Source organism: Gobius niger (assembly GCF_951799975.1).
Source record: "Gobius niger genome assembly, chromosome: 21".
NCBI classification, from domain to species: Eukaryota; Metazoa; Chordata; class Actinopteri; order Gobiiformes; family Gobiidae; genus Gobius; species Gobius niger.
The window spans coordinates 20284793-20307859 of record NC_136872.1 but is presented as its reverse complement, the minus strand read 5'-3'; the positions used below and the strand labels follow the sequence as shown (position 1 = coordinate 20307859).

At 42.3% G+C, this 23067-nt stretch overlaps 1 protein-coding gene across 1 annotated transcript in view; it reads right to left on the bottom strand.

Annotated features, from left to right (window-relative positions):
* The window catches only part of arhgap36 (Rho GTPase activating protein 36), a 93642-nt gene extending 70575 nt beyond the window's left edge, over positions 1 to 23067 (bottom strand). Inside the window, exon 1 of the mRNA XM_079579913.1 lies at positions 22971 to 23067. Coding sequence (XP_079436039.1) covers positions 22971 to 23024 — 54 coding nt within the window. The 5' untranslated portion in view covers positions 23025 to 23067. The remainder of the gene's footprint in view (positions 1 to 22970) is intronic.

Genomic DNA, 23067 nt, shown 5'->3' with positions numbered 1-23067 from the left:
GTGCTTGGTTAAAGCAGGGGGCAAGAGATAAAGCATCATTTTTTCGTTCACACATGAATGTTGTGGTCAGTTAAATGACAATTCCATCCCAATCCTTCTTTTCTCTTCATCATCACACTATAGTAAACGATGAATTTGATATTGTTAAATCTTTTCCCGAAACCCAGCTTTAATTCTGGTCCCCTGGCCCCGCTCCCACGTGCAGCCCTGTCCCTGTGGGTTTGTGAAGAGCGGAGGAAATGCCAGCTCTGCAGAGGAAGAGATGAAGCAGGATGCAGATAACATGGCCGCCTTCGCACACGCACGCTCTTCATCAGCGGCATCATCCTCGCCGTCACAAAGACGAGCCACATCTGAACGAAACGCTGACCACAGCTTCCCCCTCGCAGGTGTGCACGTCAGACACAGCGTTCAGAGAAGAAGCGCTGCCAAAGAAATGTATTACTCACGTTTCCATGGTAACCAGGTCTAACCTCTTAACCCCCGCCTGAACCGACTTTGTTGCCACATTGTCGCCATGTTTTTGTCACATTTTTTAAGTGTTTTTGTCATTTTTTTGCTTTTTTTTAAGCTTTTAGATTCAGGTAAACCCAAACTGGAGAAAGTGTGCTCAGTTCAGGCGGGGGTTAAGAGGAAATATATGGTTTTACATTATTGATATATTAGTTACACAAGACTTTTTTTCTGAGGAGATTTGTTTAGTACCCGAAAAAGCGATTTAAAAGTGAAATAAATCCGTTTCTTTGTAGGTTCTTGGCTCAATAAATCAGGTTAGGAATTCGATATTAGATAACCTCTTGTTGTTATTGTTAAGTTCAAGACTGAAAAGTTTGGAGTCTGCAAGAGTGTAGAGAAATGTGAAATTTGTAACGTCTGTCAGAGTCGTCACAGTCGACTTTCGCGCTACACGTGGATACCAAACTGGTCAATATTTAAGTGGGGAAATCCTCTTAAAAATAAACATCGTAAAGAGTGAGTTTGCTCTTTTATCCACTCTGACATTAAAACTATGTTAAGGGAGAAAACTAGCTAAAGACGTCAACTTTGCGTGAGTCTCAACTTAAAGGAACAGGCCACCGTTTTTCCATACTGAGACATGTTCTTACCTGAGCTTAGACGAGTTGATACGTACCTGTCTGGTCGTTGTGCGTGATGAAGATGAAGATGTTGTTAGCATTTGGCCTCTCCCAGTATATTCCTATAGCTCCAAATGGGGGTGAAGTTGGAAGCGACCAAGCACTTCCACGGACACAAAGACCAGACAGGTGCAGATCAACTCGTCTAAGCTCAGGAAAGGACATGTCTTAGTATGGAAAAACGGTGGCCTGTTCCTTTAGCTCATTGACTGCCAATGACGTCTATAGATGTCAATTGGGTTTTTCAATAGGAAGGGCAGCAGCAAAGCCTTGAGCATGTCTGGTGTTAAAATCTTAGTTGTAGTTCTTTTATTGAGTCACAAAGTGGCAGCATTGGCAGCATGGTAGCGCAGCGGTTAGTGCTCTTGCTTCACAGCTAGAAGGTCCGGGTTCGATTCCCACCAGGGACGGGGCCTTTCTGTGTGGAGTTTGCATGTTCTCCTCGTGTCTGCGTAGGTTTCCTCCGGGCACTCCGGTTTCCCTTACCACTAAAAACATGCACAATAGGCCAGGATGAATGATGTGTGTGAGTGAATGTATGGTGGTGGTCAGAGGGTCCGTTGGCGCAGACGTGTGTAGTCGCGAAAACGCCTCTGTCAGTCTCCCCCAGGGGAAACTGAAGCTACAAACGTAGTTTACCACCACCGAGTATGAAGTGAATGTACAATTGTCTCATGTAAAGCGCTTTGTGACCATGTCTGTGAAAGGCGCTATATAAATAAAGATCTTCTTCTTCTTCTTCATTGCTCTTTGGATGAGATCACAGTCACTGTTTTGCTTGATTGCAAAAAGCTCATTTTCTCAGCTTTTTGGTCAGAAACCAGCATTTTGGGTGATTTCACCTATATTCTATGGACGATTGCAAAAGAATGGAAAGAGGTACAAGCAAACTTTTTTTTTAGATGAAAGAAGTAGAAGAAGTCCAAATCCTGAAAAACCTCTGGCAATGGGGAGCTCTCTGATTTGAAAATGGCTGGCAGTCAGTGAGTTAAGGACATGTTCAAACCCCACAATGTAATTCATCAGGTTGTGTAGTAGTTTCCACATTCTTTACATTTAGTTCCCTGTTTTCTAAGTGAAGCTGCATTGTGGGTGAAGGTCGCGTTATCCAGATTCAATTACGATCGATCTCCACAATAACTAACCCATTTATCAAGCCTATACCACTTGTACAGTATTAGCCCTGTTATCTCCCGTCAAGGCCGTTATCGACTCTGAAGAAGGTCTGCCCTGATGCTCGCCGCAGATTTCCACACACGGAACTTTAGATTCTACTCAGACATTGTGGTCTGGTGAGTTGGTCACAAGTCCAGAGCTATTTTATCATTATTAGATAAAGTGGGGCGGACTTTCTTTCTCATTGCTTTTTAGAGCTTTTTCCCTGAAACACGATTAGAAAGAGAATGCGCGTCTGACCTGGAGACGAGGTTCGGAAAAGGTCAAGTATCTGGCTCTTTGCCACACTAATGTTTACATAAAGGCTTTGCAGACAAACTGAGCAATGTATGGTTTGTGTTTTTGTCACTGAGGATTTCAGAGGGAAGACAGTAGTAGGGGAAAATATGCAAACTCTCTATAGCAAGGCCCTAGAAGGTTCTGGGTTCGATTCCCTCCTGGACGAGATGTCTGTGTAGGGTCTCAGTCGCACTGTCCATCTTCAATGAAGGTTCTTGAGTCATCTTCTGTAGTTGAAGTGTTGGGCAGAATTCTTCCCACACCTCCCAGTCTCCCGATCCGAGACTGGGAGGAATTCTGTGTAACACTTCAACTACAGAGTACAGAAGAAGACTCGCATGTTCTCCCTGTGTCTCCGGTTTCCCCACCACCAAAAACATGTACAATAGGCCAGGATGTATGTGAGTGTGTTTGAGAGTGTGGGTGTGTTCATTAACATGCACTGACGCTAGTTCTGAATGACTGAAGTTATGAGGGCAGTACTTCCTGTTTATGCTAGATATTTTCTAAAGATGGCAGGGTGGACAGTGAGTTCCTTGTATAGAATCAAGGTTTAAGCTCAGGGATTAGGGATATGTTTAGGTTTAGGAACGACAAATGTCATGTAAGTCACACAAATCTTACGCATATTTTTAGAAACTTGAAGGTCTTGGCTTTCAAAAAAATATAGTTAAAAAAAAGGCTTGCCAACGCCTGTACCATCTCAGACGACTGAGAGACTTTAGTCTCACCCCAGGTGCTTAAAAACTTTTACAGCTGCACCACTGAGAGCATCACAGTGTGGAGGGGGGGCTACACTGAGCATGGCTCTCGAGAAAGTGGTACACTCGGCAGAGAGGATCCTGAAGATCAGTTTTCCTAAATTGGACGAATGCACCAGCCACCCTGATTATAACCTGTTCTCCTTGCTCCCATCAGGGAGGCGATACCGTCTTCCAAAGATGACAACTGAGAGCATGAGGAAAAGCTTATATATTTCTATAGCTTCTATATTACTTCTATATCTTTTATAAATCTGACTCCTCGCACCACCTCCCGTAGTAATACTGTCTGTCTATGTTGTTGTTGTGGCATCTGGATGGTACAAAAAGAAATTTCATTCCATGTTACACTGTATATACGTGTGTGTGACAAATAATAAACTAGCTAAAGGCTGTAAGCTCTCCTGTCAATATGCTTTGAGATTTGGATATGGATAATTGCTAACCCTAAACCTAAGACTAAACTGGCAGGTAACAGGTTAAATACTTAAAGTAAGATACAATCCGGACATAGATGACATATTCTTGCTTTACTGTAAGGACATGAAATCTGATAGAAATTGACCAGTAGAACCACAGGGAAACGTGCTTATACAAGTGGAAAAGCCTTCTATTTCAGATGAGTTTGTTGAACAATGCCAAAGTTTGATCGAGTTGTAATGTCTTAATGTTCATCTTAAGAGAGGAGCCTGCAAGACTAATTGGAAAAATTGCATGAGCTCCATGTTATAATGGATGGATATTTTATTATGTGCATTATGCTATCAAAGAAGGAGTTCCATAACCAGTCACCTTCTGGGGGTACTCGGTTCCAAAAAGGTTTAGGAACCACTGTCCTACTAAAGTCAAAGAAAATGAACAAATCAATGGTGCGATTTCAAAATGTCACAGGCGGATCCTGTCGGGAAGATTGATTCACGCTCAAAGGTGAAAGTTCATCACGTCGTCACGGTGACAGGTCATCAGGTGCCGACGGCTGAAGGGAGTGATAAAAGCGGTGGAAGTGGCTCAAGGGCTGGACCGTCCGCTGGGAACGAAGGGGAAACGAGAACGCGCCAACGCCGCTTTGATCAGAGACACTCGGCTGTCGGCTCATCCTGTGTCCAGAAAATCAACTCTCCATGACACCAGCAGCGCCAGTTCTGAAGAAGATTAACTCAACCAGGGGGGAACTTACCAGAACTATACTGGAAAAAGGCCAACTGTGCTCTCACACTTCGTAGTGATAGCCATTTATAGCCATTTATAGACCATTTAACGCCACAGAATTAACTCTCAAAGCTTAAAAATGACAGAAACACTTTGTTCTAAAATACACTTAACCTTATCTTAAGTAATGAAAACGTGGCCATGAACATGAAGCACACTGGAATACCATTTACCATAGACAAAAGTTCATTATTTCAACAATTATGAGAAATGTGCCCAAAAAGGCCTCTCATCCAAGAAGCTTCGTCAGCAGCTCCAATGATCTTACTCTTGGCAGCAGGCTGAATAGAAAATGCCAAATGGAAAACTCCTGTGCAACTGTGAGCCTACACAAACATGTTGCTACAACACAATGACCAAGTGAGCTGTAGATACTGACAGCCTCTCTGTAATCGCCCATATATGGTCATGTTTTAAGCCGTTGAGGGGGAAAACATAAAGGAGAAAAATCGAAACTTTCTCTAATTACTACAAAACTACTTCGACAAATGCTGAATTATCAAACAGATTTCTACTAAATAAAGATACAAAAACATGGAGAGGAGCAAAGTTGTTCAACAGCCCATAAATACATAAATAACGGAGAATGCTAACTCATGCTACATGCTAACGCTAGCTCCGACTGCCGTTTTTTCGCTCCTACTGAACAATCTGCTGTGAGAAAACATCTATAGGGACCCAATTTAGACTTGACTTTCTGTGTGTGTCATAAATATGTTTATAGTCCATCAGGAAGCGGATAAAAAGATTGTGTTTCCCAAAAGGCCACGCCCCCTTGTATGACGCAATGCTGACTGTATCTATCGAACTAGCGCTGCATTGTAAGAGTAAAAATGTGCAATATTCGATAACTGCCCTGAATATTAAAGGGATATTTCAGGATTTTTGACATAGGGCCTCATTTCCTAGTTATCCAGAGTGTTGCTGATTTTTGGAGATATTTTTTTTTGTAATTCATGCAGTTCTTATATTTGAAGAGTCGAGTGGCGCTAGGCTAGTGCAAGGCTAGCGCATGTCTATGGTATCAGCTAGCCTGCATTAACCATATAAATGTCTGTGTCCATAGATTAATTTTAACCATTTTGCATTTAAAATAACTTATATTTGAACAGCTTCGTGGTTGTATAAGCTACGCAGCGGCAGAATGATCTGCTAGAAAATAGTCCCTCAAAATGCGATCATTCATGTGATGCAAGGTCAGTTATATTCCAAACATTACTCTCTTGACACAGACATTTATATGGTTAGTCTGGCGTTATAAGTGATTTGCCTCAGGTGCTCTGTGGAGCGGGTAAGACTGTTTTTAATGCAGGCTAGCTGATACCATAGAAATGCGCTAGCCTAGCACCACTCGACTCTTCAAATATAAAGACTGCATGAACTACATAAAAAATTATCTCCAGGTACCAGCAACACTCTGAATAACTAGAAAATGAGGCCCTATGTCAAAAATCCTGAAATATCCCTTTAACTAGTTTACTAACACATTTTAACATTCATCCATTGAACTTGAAACAATAATCTGTTTTTTCATCAAATTTTGCCAAAGTAAGACAAAATTAAAGCCGCAAGCGGCGTCGTGCGGCCCTCGCCCCTGGCATTCCCCCCCTTGCAATCGCCCCTGCTCGCTGTCGCCCCATGCGAGCCCCCCGATTGCTATGCTCTTTGTGAGCCCTTCTGATCGCTCTTGCCCCTGGCGACCTCCCCCCTTGCGAATGCCCACGTTCGCTGTCACCCAAACCTGCTTTAGCCTCTGTCTCACACCCAAACCACTCTCTTACGCCTGCTAACCCATCCCACTCTCGCCTGAGCCTTTGTCACACACCGGCCTCACTCTTGTCCCAAGTAGCTTTGGTGCCCACTGTTGCCTCAGCCTGAAGGCCCCCTGTCCTCAACCTGGGCTGCTGTTCCAGATATGAAGCTTGTAACACAAGCCTATAAGTAATGTAAATCTATCATAGATAACAAACGGAAACAGGAGAATCAGAAAAAGACGTAGCAAACTTTTCATTGTTGTAGGAAGACACGTTGTACTGTAATGTGGAACGAACCAGAGGGGTGTTTAAATGGAACACTTCTCTGCAATGGGCTGCACGAGTGAAGAGGGGGAAGGGAATACACAATTGTGTCACATTACTTGGTTCTCATTGTGTACTTTTATCAGGCTCGAAAATCACGTGAATCATGTGAAAAAACAAAGAATTGGAAAATTGTCGTGGCAGTGTTTGAACTGGCAACCTCCTATACCAGAGACCAGCACACTATCACTGAGCTATAACTACATACTGTCATTGACCCGATGTGGGCAAGTATTCTCTAGAATAACGCTCCAAAATTAGGTCCCAGCACCTGAGGAGAGGTAATTTTTGGTCAATTTTCCCCCTCCATTTTCTAGATTGTTTGGACATTGTCCCTGGTGTTGCCTCAATAGTTGCCCTACTATCCTGCCATGTCTTTAGTTATGCAAATTCTGTAAGCGTTGTTCCCACTTTTTTCATGAGGGTGGGACCATAGGTGCTGAATTATGTAATTTCCAGTAGGTGCCGAGAAAAAAAAAAAAAAGATAAAAATAGTACAGGTCAGAAATGATCCAGCAGCCTCATGGTTATGAACCCAATGCTCTACCTATGACACTATACAGGCACAGTGAAAATACTAGCTGAACAAAGCAATGTCTTATGAAACTCCCCGTGCATTAGAAATGTTAGGACTAGCTAACTCCTTCACCTAAGACGACCTTTTACCACTGAGATATAAGTCCATACAAACATGGGCCTGATGAGGGCAAGGCTTCTCTAAATTTCTGGGCCGAAATTAGGGGACAGCACCCCACTGGAGGAGAGGGAACATTTCCCATTTTTCATGAGGGTGGGACCAAAGGCGGTAAATCATGTTCTTCCCAGAAAGAGCCGAAAAAAAGAAAGAAAGAAAGAAAGAAAAAAAAAAAAAGAAAAAACTTATGAAGGTCAGAATTGATCCAGGGGCCTCTTGGTTATAAACCCAATGCTCTGCCCATGACACTATACAGGCACAGACAATGTATTAGTGGAACAAAAAAATATCTTATGAAACACCCGCACTCATGGTCTTAGGCTGAGACAATGTGTACAGTGGTCCATGTAAAATGAGAAAGCATAAGAAAAGTGTGAAGGCTGTGTTAGGACTAGCTCATTCACTGAAGACAACCTTGCTACTACTGAGATATAAGTCCATACAAACATGGGCCTGATGAGGGTGAGGGTTCTCTCAATTCTCAGGCCAAAATTAGCTGACAGCACCCCACTGGAGGAGAGGGATCATTTCCCCATTTTTCATGAGGGTGGGACCAGAAATTACCGAGTCCAAAAGAAAAAAAAAAAAAGGTGATGGCTGGGATCGATCCAACAACCTAACGTATAGGAACCCAGCACTCTACCAATGGAGCTTCACAAGCTTACTGAATACTGCAGCCAATTGAATATTAATTTTATGAAAGACTGCACTTGTCTATTTGCAGAAAACGGAAATTACAGCTTAAGCATTAATATATTTCATCTTTTTAATTAGGGTAAATTCCTCTGACCGGCCAAAGATTTGATTAGAGGGTGCACCAGCCCAGCAGCACCCTCCATATAAAGAATATTTCGTTGAGAGTGAAATAGTACGAGGAACACACAGAGGGACGGACAGGAAACGGGTAAACTAAACTTCCTGTCACTAAAAACTTTAGAAAAAGTTGATTTTGGAGGCAAAAACTTGGAAATTGAAGCATCTTTCTGTGACAGAGGGGTAGTATAAACATGTACGAGTCTAAAACTGTAGCCGTTGTGAATAAAGGAGGAAATTTGGAAAATTGACGAATTTCAGAGAAAACTCTTAGAGAGGCCACCATGCTGCCTGGCTAAGACCTCTGGCCATTTCCACGGAGGATGGGTGGGACCACTTAGAACCACTTAAAACCCACTTAAGGCCCAAAGGCGCGAGTGTGTGTCCAAGTTGGTGGAGGCTCTCCGTCACTGAATTATTTTTTTCAAATTTGCAGGTGGCGCTGTTGTGCCATTTTGCACGTCCCACATTGGACACTCACATTTTCGTAAATTTTTCACCAGACCGGATTTTTAGGTGATTTTTAATTGAGTTTTCGCGCACGTTCAGGGGGTGAAAATCCAGTTTTAAGAGTGGGAAAGAAGATTGAAAGAAAGAAAGAAAAATAATCGTTTTTTGCCAAAAAAACCTAAGCCGTTGCCGTTACCACCACATGCTGTACACCGTTGGAAAGCTCTGGCTAAGGCGCACAAAAAAGTTGGGGTCATTTTTTTCTGGCGTGTACGTGGAGCGCGCGGTTGGCCGCTGAAGCCCCCGGGAGGGCTTTTCTGCAAAAGCAAAAACAATATAGGCGTTTTTCCATTGTAGCTGTTTTTACACATTAGACATTTTCGGAAAGCTCTGGCCGAGTCCTATGCGTCTGTCGTGGTCGGAGGTCGCTGTCGTGTCCGTTGTGCACTCCGTACGCCATCGAAGCGCACCCTGGTGCCCCCCTGCGTTGCAGAAGCAATAGTCCCTATCGCCATGTATGGCGCTCGGGCCTAAAAATCATTAAATCAGGTGGAAAATGAAGCTAAAATTCAGACTAAAACTGATCTGTGTAAAGCGATTTCAGCCAAATGGTCGACTACAGTGACTTTGCTCTATATCGTGGCTTCTTGGGATATGTTTTTGCGTCACAACAAAGCATTTGCCAAGAGAAGCCAATTCCTTAAAGGCACTTGACCCCTGTGTCTGACCAGTCGCCCAATCCTCGTGTAACATACGTCAGACCCGTTAAGAGGCTGTGTTTTTTGGACGGATAACACAACCAATGGAGGAAATCTGCTTAAAAAGAAAAGTCTAATCTACAAGAGAGAGAGAGATGTGGATTAACTGTGTCCAAGAAATGCCTGGTTCTGAGCGTTTGATTCGATTGGAGGGATTTGGAGAGATCTCGAAATGATTATGTTTTTATTGAGGTTTAATCACATCAAATGAGTAATAAGAAAAGTTTGGCTTGGAGAGGAGACGTTTCAGGGACAGAGCTGGGACTATGGAAGCCTAAAAAGGGAAGGAAAAATAGTGGACAGTTAGAGAGATTAGCATTTCATGTAATGTTTATCTTTTCATTTAAGACTGACAAATGGGAGATCAGAAAAGGATGTTATGTAATGTTGAGATGTTAAGATATCCTCTTGGCCAAACTGTTCTTTGTACAATGTTGATCAGAAATTTGATGGCAGGACAGAAGGAAAGAGTCTTTGTGGTAAGTCTTTAAGGAACATCGTTCACATTAGTCTCCGCTCTTCTGGCCGATGATGCCGTCATTAAACTATTAATATCCTTATAAATACCCTGCATGCCGCCTCATATCCTCCAATCTTTTCTCTGATTGGTTAATATGCTTGTCAATCATGCCCATTAGGGACTCGAAGAGACAAAGATGTCTTTGTAAAGAAAAGGAAAAGCGTGTATTCTGAATGGTCAGGCTGTGGTGCAGGGAGCGTGATACTGGCCACCATGGAGTCCAGATCTTAATCCCAATGAGAATTTTTGGGTTGTGCTGGAGAAGTGTTTGTGCATTGGTCACACTCTCCCATCACCAATACAAGATCTGGGTGAAAAATTAATGCAACACTGGACCTTTTGACATTGAAGAAGCTTATTGAAAGAATGCCACAGCGAATGTGCTGTAATCAAAGCGGTCCATCCAACCATCCATCCATCCCTCCCTCCATCCCTCCATCCCTCCATCCCTCCATCCATCCATCCATCCCTCCATCCCTCCATCCATCCATCCATCCATCCATCCATCCATCCATCCAACCATCCAACCATCCATCCATCCATCCATCCATCCATCCATCCATCCATCCATTTTGTTCCGCTTTATCGGGTCCTGGGGGCAGCAGTCTCAGCAGAGATGCCCAGACTTCTGGATCCACGCACACCTCCTCCAGCTGTTCTGGGGGGACCCCGAGGCGACACCAGGCCAACTCGGCGACATAGTCCCACCAGCGTGCCCTGGGCCTTACATGAGGCCTTGTCCCAATAGGACATGCCTGGAACACCTCCCGCGGGAGGCGACCAGGAGGCATCCAAAACAGATGCCCGAGCCACCTCAGCTGCTCCTTTCGATGTGAAGGAGCAGCGGCTCTACTCCGAGCTCATCCCGGGTCACTGAGCTCCTCACCCGATCTCGAAGGGTGCGCCCAGCCACCCTGTGAAGAACTCATTTCGGCCGCTTGTATTCGCGATCAAAGCAGTGCTCCAACTAAATATTAGAGTGTGTGTCCTCTTTTCTTAGTCAGGCAGTGTATCTGTATCTCTATTTCCCAGATTTTGCCACGTAGAAGAATCTCCTAATGTCCTCTGCACAGTATTGACAGCATTGATTTGTTTGAAGTTGTAATATGTTAAATATCAAAGCATAACTGCCAAAGAGCAAGTCCAGTTTAAGGAATCCTTTATCGTCTTGTGTAATTTGTCATCCTTCAGCGCTCACTGACAGGAAAGCCATAAATTAGAAGCTGTATTTTGCATGTGCTGAGACTCCCAGAGGAAACCCACTCACGCAGAACATAAAGACTCCCTCCTTATCAACACTAACCTCTAGACAAACACCAAGTAAATGACTTTACCAGCACTTGGTTTGACTACACGCACATCAAAACATAACTGCTGACTGAACCGGGTCAGATTTTTGTGGCCGAACATCCATCATTAATTCTTGGCTCTTATTTTTTTAACCAAAACCTAAAACACACGCAGTTCTCGACGGTGATGGATCCACTGAGAGAAATCACGGGTTGTATTTTATCTTCAGAGACAGACTCCTGGAGAATGCAGACTTTCCACCGGCTGTTGAGGCCAACGTTTCTGGAGTCCTTTCGATGAATCTCAAACACTTGAATGACCTGTGGGTTGTGACCAGAAGGATGAAATCTCGCATACAAGAGGTCAAAGTGAGTTTCCTATGACTATGTTCGATGTTGAGAGGAGCTAATGAGTATGATCTAGGACACCCTGGAGGGAATATGCCTCTGAACTGACCTGGAAACACCTTTAGAGGGGCTAGACAAAGCGTTTGGTGAGAGGGAAGGATTTCTCTAACTGTTCTGGGGTTGGCACAGTTGGTCAGGTCTGGGTTCCGCAACACAAAGAATGAGATCAGCCGAACATCCTGAATGACCGGGTTATTCCATTAATGGGTTTCTTCTTCCCGGTTGGCACGGACATATTCCGAGACGACAATGCCAAGATTCATGGGAGCATGAAACGTAATTTTCTCACATGGATCGGCCGCCACAGAGTCCAGATCTTAACCTCATTGACGATCTTTGGGTGGTCACACTCATTCTCAAGATCTTGGTGAAAAATGAGCCCAACACTGGATCTGTAGACATTGCAGAGGCTTATTGGAACAACGCCACAGTGATTGTGTGCTGTAATCAAAGCTAAAGGCGCTACAACCAAATATTAGACCTGTTTTTTGTGGACGATAGTGTTGCAACATACACTGCCACCCACTGGTCAGCTTTTGCAAGGGCATGTTTTCCCTCAAAAGCAAGATGGCCGACAGAAGAGCAGGTGTGCCTTGCAGGGGAGGAGTTTCTGTCCACCCCTTCTATTCTCGGAGACCCTTACAGGTAAGAAATAAATAAAAATGGGGACATCAAGCAACGGAGGAACTGCACTATCAGACTGTACTATCAGATTCCAAAAAAGTTTATTTTTCTTTGGTTAACCCCTTAAACCCCCCCCCCCCCCCCCCCCCCCTAAACCAAGCACATGTTCTTCATTTTGGCTTTACCCACAACATAGCAACAAAAGAGCGACAAAAACTTGATGACAAAAAGTTGACAGAAAACACGATAAAAAAGCAACAGAAAAGCGACAAGAAAGTGACATAACATAAAGAAAAGTTTTCATTATATTTTTGCCACACTTTTGCCACATTTTCATCGTTATTTGTCACTTTTCTGTTACTCCTTTTTGGCTTTGTTGCGTTTTCATCACACATCGTTGTCAATTTTTCATTGCTTTTTCGTCACGTTTTTGTTGGTCTCTTGTTCCACTTTAAAGGAAGCTTTTAGATTTGGGTATTAAAGCCAAACTGGAGAGAATGTGCTCTGTTCAGGTAAGAGTTAAGAGGTTAAATGCTAGAATATGTTAAAAACATGTAAACCAATTGATCCTGGAGTGTCATAGTGCCACTGTGGGTGAAAACAAAGATGCCATGCTGCACCCATAACGCCACTGATCTATCTATCTATCTATCTATCTATCTATCTATCTATCTATCTATCTATCTATCTATCTATCTATCTATCTATCTATCTATCTATCTATCTATCTATCTATCTATCTATCTATCTATCTAATCCTTCTGCACATCTATTAAGTAAATAAATCTAAGGTCCGTTTTGTCGTACCCGAGGTCGTCCTGGGACAGTCTCTCCCTCACCTCTGTGTCATGTGTTTTATTGCTGTAATTTAAATGCGTTTTCACGTTGGAAACAGTCGCACGGCTGATTTTATCCCCCATTTCCGGAGCAAAGAGTGATAACTGCGGTCTCCTGCCACTGATTAACCAAACCTGCTGCTGCAGACTCGAGTCCCTGTGCTGCGACGTGAGGCTTATCTTTATTACAGTGGCAGATTCGGAGAAGAGCTACTACAAATTATCCTTAAGAGGCAACGGGTTCACGGTCAGAGGGAGATCTTAATTTGAAGATTTGAAGATTAAATGGAAAAGTCTTCAATCTAAATTGCACTTTAGAGGGTTAACCCAGGTCCTTGTAGTATTGATGCTTTTGGCAACACTAGGGGGCGTGGTTTGGAAGTATGTTTAAACCTATGCAATAAAGTTGTAGCAGAGGCACAAAAAGGCAGAACCTGAAATCAAATTTGGTTGCTTATTCTTATTATCGCATTTTCTCCAGTTTGGCTTTATCCAAATCTAAAAGCTTAAAAAAAAAAGCATGAAAATAGCAACAAAAACGAGGAGGAAAGCACGACAAAGAGTGACAAAAACATGACGAAAAGAGACAAAAACACGATAGAAACGCTTAAAAAATGTGACAAAAACGCGGCGACAACGTGACAAAAGAAGTTATCATGACTTTTGTAGGTCTTAGCTTTCAAATTAGGTTTCTGGGCGGGTTTGGCAGCCGATACCTGGCAACCCTGCTGTAGTTCGTCTTTCAGTCGTTCGTAGTTCGCCTCCGCCGTCTCATCTTTGGCCTGCCGCTTCTAAACCACTTCATAAACTCTAGCACAAAGCGAACCGTGTCCACAGAGTTCACCCAGACGCCCTCAGACGTCCCTATAGGTTTAATTTTCAAGGACAAAATCCCTGTCACTACAAAGGGTCCAAGAAGAACTCCCCATTTTACACTGAGGTGTCAAAAACAAGTTGGAAATGTGATTTTCTCCAGTCACTATGAGCTCACCAGAATATTTACAAAGACTTTCATCACTTCTCATCATCAGCGGCAGCGGCAGCAGCTATGGAGGAGGCAGAGCTGGCGTTATGTAACACAGATGTGATAAGAGGCTGTTTATAAGAGCGGCTCCCTGAAGGCACTGGCACCTGCTCAAACTCCCAATGAACCAAACTCTACTACTGCAGCGACAGAACAGATGTTATGCAGCCAAAAGAGGCAACAACGATCACAGAGAGAGAGATTGTCTCACAGTCTTTGAGCACAGAGTGTAGAAAGAGCCTGCCTTTGCAAATGCTTGTGTACTTCACTTCAGAGGAAAAAGAGAGGAAAAAATAAACATGTTTTTGGTGAACTTGCCCAATATTTGTACGTGCTTTAGGATCAGGGAGCTCCGACAAAACTAAGACATATCATGGGAGGAAAGAAACTGTTCTTGTTCCTCAATAGTTTTACCGCAAAATCTACTTTTTGGCACCTTGTTATAATGTTTTCCCTTCCCTCAAAGCAACAGTATTTTGCTTTTTAAAGCAGTATTGTCGAATGCTAACTTTGGCTCTTTCTTTTCTCGCTGAAGAGCTTTTATATATGTACTGTAGCTATCCTGATCCACATCTCTGATTTCCTTCAAACTTGGCACGATTGTAATTGATAAACCCAATAGTGGGTATGTCAAGTTTGGAGTCGGTGTCTTTTGTAGTATGTGAAAAATGTATGTTTACAAAAGTGGGAGTGTCAGGTCAAAATTATGGCTTCTGTAAAATTCCACAGTTGCACCAGCGCTGACTGCTCTACCGTTTGCAAAAAAAAAATGACATTTTCGGGATTTGTTGTTCAAAACGTGGACTACTTAATACGTAAAGCATTTCATTTAATGTTGTATAATAGCAGAGTTATGGCTTGCCCAGTATTGAAAGCATCACATTTATTCCATTGCCAAAAGTATTCGGACACTCTTCCAAATAAATGAAATTTCCTCGTCCAACATCAGAGTGTGATCTCACAAATGTGCTCCTGGAAAAATAGTTGAAAATTCCCATGAACACACACTCCTAAACCTGCCTCTCCGAAAGAGTTGGAGCTGAGTTTTAGCTGCAAAGGGGGGCCAACATCATGGTAAACCCAGTGGATTAAGAATGGGATGTCACTAAAATTCATGTGAGTCAGGTGTCCAAATACTTTAGGCAATACATGCTTCACTCCACAGACTCAATTAAACCATCAAAAAGGAATCAGAAAACCTTTCTCTGTGATTTTTAGTCTCAGTCTGAGTCAGTGTTTAAGCTGCTCAAGACGTTAGCATGCTACCGGTTAGCAACTGTCCATCAACTGTCAATGGCTTCAACACGATAAACACATGTGTGGGCTCAGCTCTTACCTCTGTCACATGTTTTATCCAAGGATAGATGTTTGGAGTTTGGTTCAGGGCTTTCTCTTGGAGAGGTCAGAGCTGAGCTGCTGAAGCTAAATGCTAACCGGTAGCATGCTAAGTACAAGTACATAAAAAATGCCACTGTCAATCAGTTGTCTTTCATTTATATCCTGAGCAGAGATATTGCTACGTACTTCGGTATTCAAAATGGCCGCCATAACAACAAAAGTCACTTTACAAAAAAAGAAACATGAGTTCGACCAAACTGGAGAACTTAATTACTGACCTTGCATTATGAATATTTACAATTCTTTGGTTTATTAGGCACTTGGAAAATGTCATCTCAAGTTGTTCACTGTTCTCAAACTTAAGTTGCCAATGTGTGCCACCATCTGCGACAAAAACAACTTCACAGCCAGGAAAAGCATGACTTCTTTATCAAATGCCTTTGACAAAAATCTATATAAACCTCTAAATGTGATTGAAAGTGAGATAATGTGTTTCTAAGCCACAATTATGCACGATATGCCAACTTTAAGTACCAAACGATGCCGTACTTTAGAATCATATACGAGTTATTTTGTCCTGCCTTTGTGAGTCGCATTGTTGACAAAGGAGTGCACAGTTTAAAGTACATGTTGTATTATCTCTGTGGACATCAGAGTATTTAGTTCAGTAACAGGAGCCTGACATGTGAGAGGAGGGTGGGTCGTACACGCCATAACGATGCCCCCATTAACGACGAGTAACCGGTAACACCTCAGAACAAAACTGTCACGCCAGCGATGACACTCGGTTACACAACGACTACAAGTACAAAACCTGATCAAACATCACTCCAATAAGAGCAAAAGTAGCTCTGTCATGTTATTACTTAAGTGAGAGTATTTGCTGTAGAGAATGGATACTTAAAGGGATATTTCAGGATTTTTGACATAGGGCCTCATTTCCTAGTTATCCAGAGTGTTGTTGATTTCTTGAGATGTATATATTTCTTTTAATTCATGCAGTTCTTATATTTGAAGAGTTTTGTGGTGCTAGGCTAGTGCTAGGCTAGTGCATGTCTATGGTAACTAGTGGCCTGCATTAAAAACAGTATGACCCAAGCACAGTGCACCTGAGGCAAATCACTTATAACACCAGACTACCCATATAAATGTCTGTGTTGACTGAACACTTTTGAAATATAACTATTTTGCATTTAAAAGAACTTATATTTGAGCAGCATCAGCTTCCTGGTTGTAGCTACACAGCGGCAGAGTGATCTGCTCGGTCACCGGATCTACAGTAGTTTGTTTACCATTACTATACCTGTAATTCACAATGAAGTTTTCTACAAATCAGACATGGCAACATTTGGAGGACGACCCCATGATTTTGATGAGGTTTTTAATGCAGGCTACTAGTTACCATAGACATACGCTAGCCTAGCACTAGCCTAGCACCACTAAACTCTTCAAATAAAAGGACTGCATGAACTAAACAATATATATCTCCAGAAATCAACAACACTCTGGATAACTAGGAAATTAGGCCCTATGTCAAAATACGGCAACACGATGGGAACAAACCTTCTCTCTCAGTGGTGCCACCTACTGTCCTGGAGTGTGTCTTATTAGGCTTTTAAAATGGACAAATTCACTTTGGAGCCTTTATAGACATGAAGTGGAGTAGAAAGTAGTTATATTTATCTTTCAAATATAGTGGAGTAAAAGTGATGAGCTCTCAACAAAAAATACTACTTCTGTGCTCCACGCTGATGGATATTTTGCTGTGTTTGTTTTGAAGAGGAACTATCTTACCATTTATTTGAGCTGAAACCACCAAGTAACTTTAGTGCTGTCTCAGGGCCCACGAGGTTTTACACTTGTACTGTTTTCCGGTATCTGTAGTATCTTATCTCTTTCCCCGATGCCATAATGGTATTGCTTGACAGTACCCAGCCCTCACCAAATAAGTCAAGATCCCCCTAAACAAGTTTACGATTGTGAATTTAAAGCCAATGAACTTGCGGCAAAAGGAGCAGCTGGAAGATAAAGTCCACAGGAAGCAGCCTTAAGATGGTGCGATTAAAGATTGAGCTTCCCTTGGACCGGTTTACGACGCTTTGAGCCAGAAGACGCTCCGAAACAGATGGAACGACCGGGAAGAGCTCGCCGTCTGTGGAACATGGGCAATAAAACAGCCAGCCCCACTAAGACTGCGGGAGAGGGAGATTTATGATTTTGTCCTGAAAGATTAGCATTTTACTAGGTGTGGTATTGGCCACACATGCTAACGTCGCTAACACAGTTGATAAATGTTGCACACTTTACTAAAACCATAACGGATGCATCTGAAAGTCATTGTTGGTCACATTTGAGTAATTTCTAGCCTTTTCTGTTGCCAAAAACAAACCAAACCCAAACAGCTATAGGTCTGAAACCAGAAGATTTTCAAGTACGACTGAACTGTACAAAGACTGTTCTCATTAGTGAAACTGTAAACAAGGGCAGTAGATGGAGTTATCACTTAAAAGTAGAGTAATTTTGACTTGCCAAGTGCAAAACAAAGTGCCAGCGGAACAAATATTTTTGCACTTAAATTAAAGAACTAAGTAACTTGTTTACCTTAATAAATCCTTCCCGTAGTCCCTCAGGGGGGTAATACAAGTGTTAATGGGATGATTGGGGGGCCCTTCATCTCCACCTGGTGTCTCTGGACAGAAAACCACCCTTGCAACTTTTCCTGCTCTGACCCGGAGACCCCAATACACACTAATGGGATCACGAAGAAGAAGCTAACAGGCTAACGGGCAAAGCTAACTGCGGGCTAGCGTCACTTAAACAGTATTTGTGTAATTGGATGAACAATATCCCTCTGTCCCTTTGTCTTTTCTGTCAGCGTAGTATTTACTCTCACGGAGTAAAAAAAACGTAACATGCTACGACACCTGCAGTGGCGCTTATGGCCTCTAGGGGCTTGAGTTACTTAGTTCTGCTTTAACAGTATTTTCCCTGTATACTTCTACTTCTTGTAAGTAAATCCACACTGTCTATAGGGACAGTTTAAAGGCTATGGGTTGTGTAATTATAAAACAAAGATGAGATCAAGTCTGCGGTGTGTGTCTGTAAATCGTTTTATGAGTTTATGGCCGGCTACATCATTTTATTCGAGCTGTAGATGTCCGGGCGTAAAGGTAAAAGTAAAAAAAAACATAATATGCTACGACACCTGCAGTGGCGCTTATGGCCTCTAGGGGCATGAGCTACTTAGTTGTGCTTTAGGAAACACAACTTATAAGAGAAATTTTAACATTTAGATGCCTTTTTTGCTGTTACATTATAAACAAATTGGGACCCAATATAGAGCCATGTGGAACTCCATAATTTTTTTCTTCCTGAATCAACTATATTTATATGTACAGACAGACAGACAGACGGACAGACAAAACTAAAAAATCAACCCAGTACAGTCAACGATGCTTGAAAATCTCTACAGTATTACAAAAATAGAAAAATAAGTGAGTAAAAAATGCAACTAAATGTACTTTTGATATATAATAAATCCCCAAAGGTTATTGTTTCCCTGTAGTTGATTGAACGACAAGTCGATATAGTAATTATTGTGACAGGCCTAGGCTATTTGAAAGTCCCTCCCTCTGCTCGGCCTCTTTCACCCTGAGCCGTCCTGTCCAATAAAGCCAAGGGCCAAAAAATCCTTTCGTAAAACAAACACAAAAACAATCCATTCCCCTCAGTCAGACCACTTTCTATTGTCATGGCAAAGAACAAAGTCGTGGCAAACGAGGAGTAAATGGCAAAAATCCAGCAAAAAGGTCACACGCTGTTTCCTGGACTGGAAACAATGATCTGACTGTGAGAGGGACCCATTTAGATTGAGAGTCGAGTTTATGTGAAATGCCTTTTTTATTAACTGGGTTTTTAAAAAGATTATAGGGAGAATGAAAAACAGGAGAATTCAGGCGAGATGCTGCAGGTCAATGGTGAAAAACAAGTAAATTAAGAGATATTTTTTCTGTCGACAACTGATTAAAAAATGAGGTGGAAAAAATCTGTTTAACCTCCTAACCCCAGTTCGACTTCACCTAAAACTAAAAGCTTCTAGGTCAAAATAGCGACAAAAACGTGACTAAAAAAGCATCAAAAATACAACGAAAAAGTGATAACAACGCGGTGACAACTTGCGGAAAAGTCTTGAATCAGTTTTGTAGTTCTTATCATCAAGAAAGTGACAAAAAAGTGACAAAAACTCAACAAAAAAGTGACAGTAAACAGCCACAAAAAGCTAAAAGATCAACACTTCAATAGAAAAGTAACAAAAGAGACACAATAATGTGAGAAAAAGAACGAGAGGAAAAAGAACGAGAAAAAAAGTGATGACGATGCAACAACGCAAGGGCAAAGAACAGTTCAGATCAGTTTTGTAGGTCTTAGCTTTCAAATGAGGCGTTAGGCGAAAGTGACAAAAACGCAACAAAAAAGTGACAGAAAACAGCCACAAAAAAGCCAAAATATCAATAGTTAAGGAACAAAAGAGACACAAAAATGTGAGAAAAATGAGATGAAAAACAATGAGAAAAAAAGTTATGACAATGCGGCAACAACGCAAGGATAAAGAACAGTTTAGATCAGTTTTGTAGGTCTTAGCTTTACTCAGGCCTATAGGCTGTAAGCTCCAGTCGAAAAGCTTTTTAGATTTGGGTAAAGCCGGACTCGAGAAAACGTGCTCGGTTAAGGCAGGGGGTGGGAAGAACAGGAGTAAGGACATAGTTTAACTGCAATGTATGGACTTTAAAGGAACAGGCCACCGTTTTTCCATACTGAAATATGTTCCTACCTGAGCTTAGACGAGTTGATGTGTACCTGTATGATCTTTATGTGTGCCCTCAGTCATGCAAAGCGACCAAAGATGTTGTTAGCATTTGGCTTCTCCCAGCATATTCCTATAGCTCCGAAGACAAAGACTTCACAAAGACCAGACAGGTACGTAGCAACTTGTCTAAGCTCAGGTAAGAACATATCTCAGTGTGGAAAAACTGTGTGCTCTCAGTCATGCAAAACGACCAAAGATGTTGTTTGCATTTGGCCTCTCCCAGCATTGTCCTATGGCTCCAAACGGGGGGAAGCTAGAAGCGACCAAGCTCTTCCACGGGCACGCGTAAAGACCAGACAGGTACGTATCAACTCGTCTAAGCTCAGGTAAGAACATATGGGCGGCACGGTAGCACAGCGGTTAGCGCTCGTGCTTCACAGCTAGAAGGTCCTGGGTTCGATTCCCACCAGGGACGGGGCCTTTCTGTGTGGAGTTTGCATGTTCTCCCCGTGTCTGCATAGGTTTCATCCGGGTATGCCGGTTTCTCCTACCACTAAAAACACGTGAGTGTGTTTGACTTGTTTACATGCACGAGACCCATGTATGAGACCCATGTATGTTCATTAACATGCACTGTCCCAACCAATAAATAAATAAATATGGCTTTAAAAACAGTGGCCTGTTCCTTTAAGAAGACACAGCACCACCTCATGACATCATCAGGTTGAACCGAGCGTTTTGGAGAAGTTTCACTGCACAAGACTGTTCTATTTTTTCCAGAGGGTTATCAGAATAAAGCATTTAGAAGACGATCTAATGCACTTAAACCTCGTGTTTGACTGCTTGCTTTGACATCTCCATAGCAACAGGCCGGTGATGTCCCGCTACCGGCAAAGCTACGAGTCAGGTCTGAGGAGAAGCCACTCACACAAACATCTTTTTGAAGCCTTTTCCACCAATAAAAACACCTGCACTTACGTGAACTCTCGTGCTGCAGAACTGGAGGAAATGCTGCACAGTGTGGCTTTAATGAAGACGTACAACTGGCCCAACAGGGAGCAGCTGGGACGTTACGTAACGCTCATATTTCACCTCGATATGAAGATGTTTCCAATTAAAGTCCCGGTGCCCCTGCCCTGGCTCAGATACTCGCGCTGTGGTGTGGGGTTACATTGTGCAATTAGGACATAGACAGTTTTTTAGGGAAGTTTGATGCTTTTATGCAGCCTCTACAAAAAGTCACATGACCATTTCCTCTTTATTATTGATAGACTTTGACAAAAACATGAGACGTGTTGTGGGACTTAAAATGAAAGTCACAAAGAAAAAGACTTGAAGAAAGGTTTTTGTAGATGTTTTTTCGTAATTCAAGTGTAAAAGACGGATTGAAATAAGGACGGATTTTCTTATATTTCAGGAACATTTTACGCAGAATTAATGTAAGATATTTCCTCCTCAGGTTCTTCTGTACTTCCCAACAATCGTCACTTTTACCTTTACTCCCAGACATTTACAGCTCGAATCAAATGATGTAGCCGGCCATAAAGTCATAAAAGGATTTACAGACACACGCCGCAGACTTTATCTCACCTTTGATTTATAATTATACAACCCACGGCCTTTCAACTGTCCCTATAGACAGTGTGGATTTACTTACAAGAAGTAGAAGTATTTAGGGAAAACACTGTTAAAGCAGAACTCGTGCCCCTAAAGGCCATAAGCGCCACTACAGGTGTCGTAGCATGTTACGGTTTTTTACTCATTACTTGTCCGTGAGAGTAAACACTACGCTGACAGAAAAGACAAAGGGAGAGAGGGATATTGTACATCCAATTACACAATGGAGATGATTTTTTTCACTCAAACTTGGCTGTAAATACTGTTTAAGTGGTGCTAGCCCGCAGTTAGCTTTGCCCGTTAGCCTGTTAGCTTCTTCTTCATGATTCCATTGCTGTGTAGGAAAGTTGCAATTGTGGTTTTCTGACCAGAGACACCAGGGGGAGATGAAAGACCCTCCCAATCATCCCATTAACACTTGTATTACCCCCAGAGGGACAACGGAAAGGATTTATTAAGGTAAACAAGTTACATAGTTCTGCTTTAAAGTAATGAGAAACTGAACACATTATTCTGTTTCCAAACAAATGACGGCAAACAGTTTAAACAATGAGTAATTTCTTCAATATAATCTCAACATAAATATTTCCATGGGAAGCCAGGGTGCTGTGGGAACGGCAGCGCCCCCTGGTGGATAGTTTGCACATCAATGATAATGAGTAGGAAATGAGCACAGTCTTGTCGCTCAGCACCTCCTAAACAAAATATGTTCCCCCCACGGCTCTGAACAAGCTCCAACTTCAACACTACAGACAAACCAAACACATTTCGCAATTTTCGAAGTCGGGGAGAGCGGGGATGTCAGATTTTGGAGGTTGAGCAGATTTACTTCCATGTAACTTTATCGATTGGAGCATTACATCATTTCCACTTCCACTTCTACACCTTCATACAATTTTCAGAATCTGGTTGCATAAATAAAGCATTAAATGGATACAATAAGATGCCATCATTTTAAGTTTCACCTTTAAGTCTGTGTAAGTTACCCCCACCACAAGACAACTCTGTTTATTTCCTTAAAACCAGATGTTCCAGAATATTATTAGAGCTGCAAATGATTAGAAAACCTCCTCAAAAGTCTGTGAATGTTCATACTATAAAAGTAGCATACAAGTGGCCCCGCTCTCCCCTTTAAACCGCTTTAGAGACTCACCGCGTAGTAGAAATGCATGCTGGGATGTTCTCTGGAGGCGCTGGCAGGTCCCATCCAGGTGAAGCATGAGTTACTCGGTTCAGAAACGCTCCCGGCT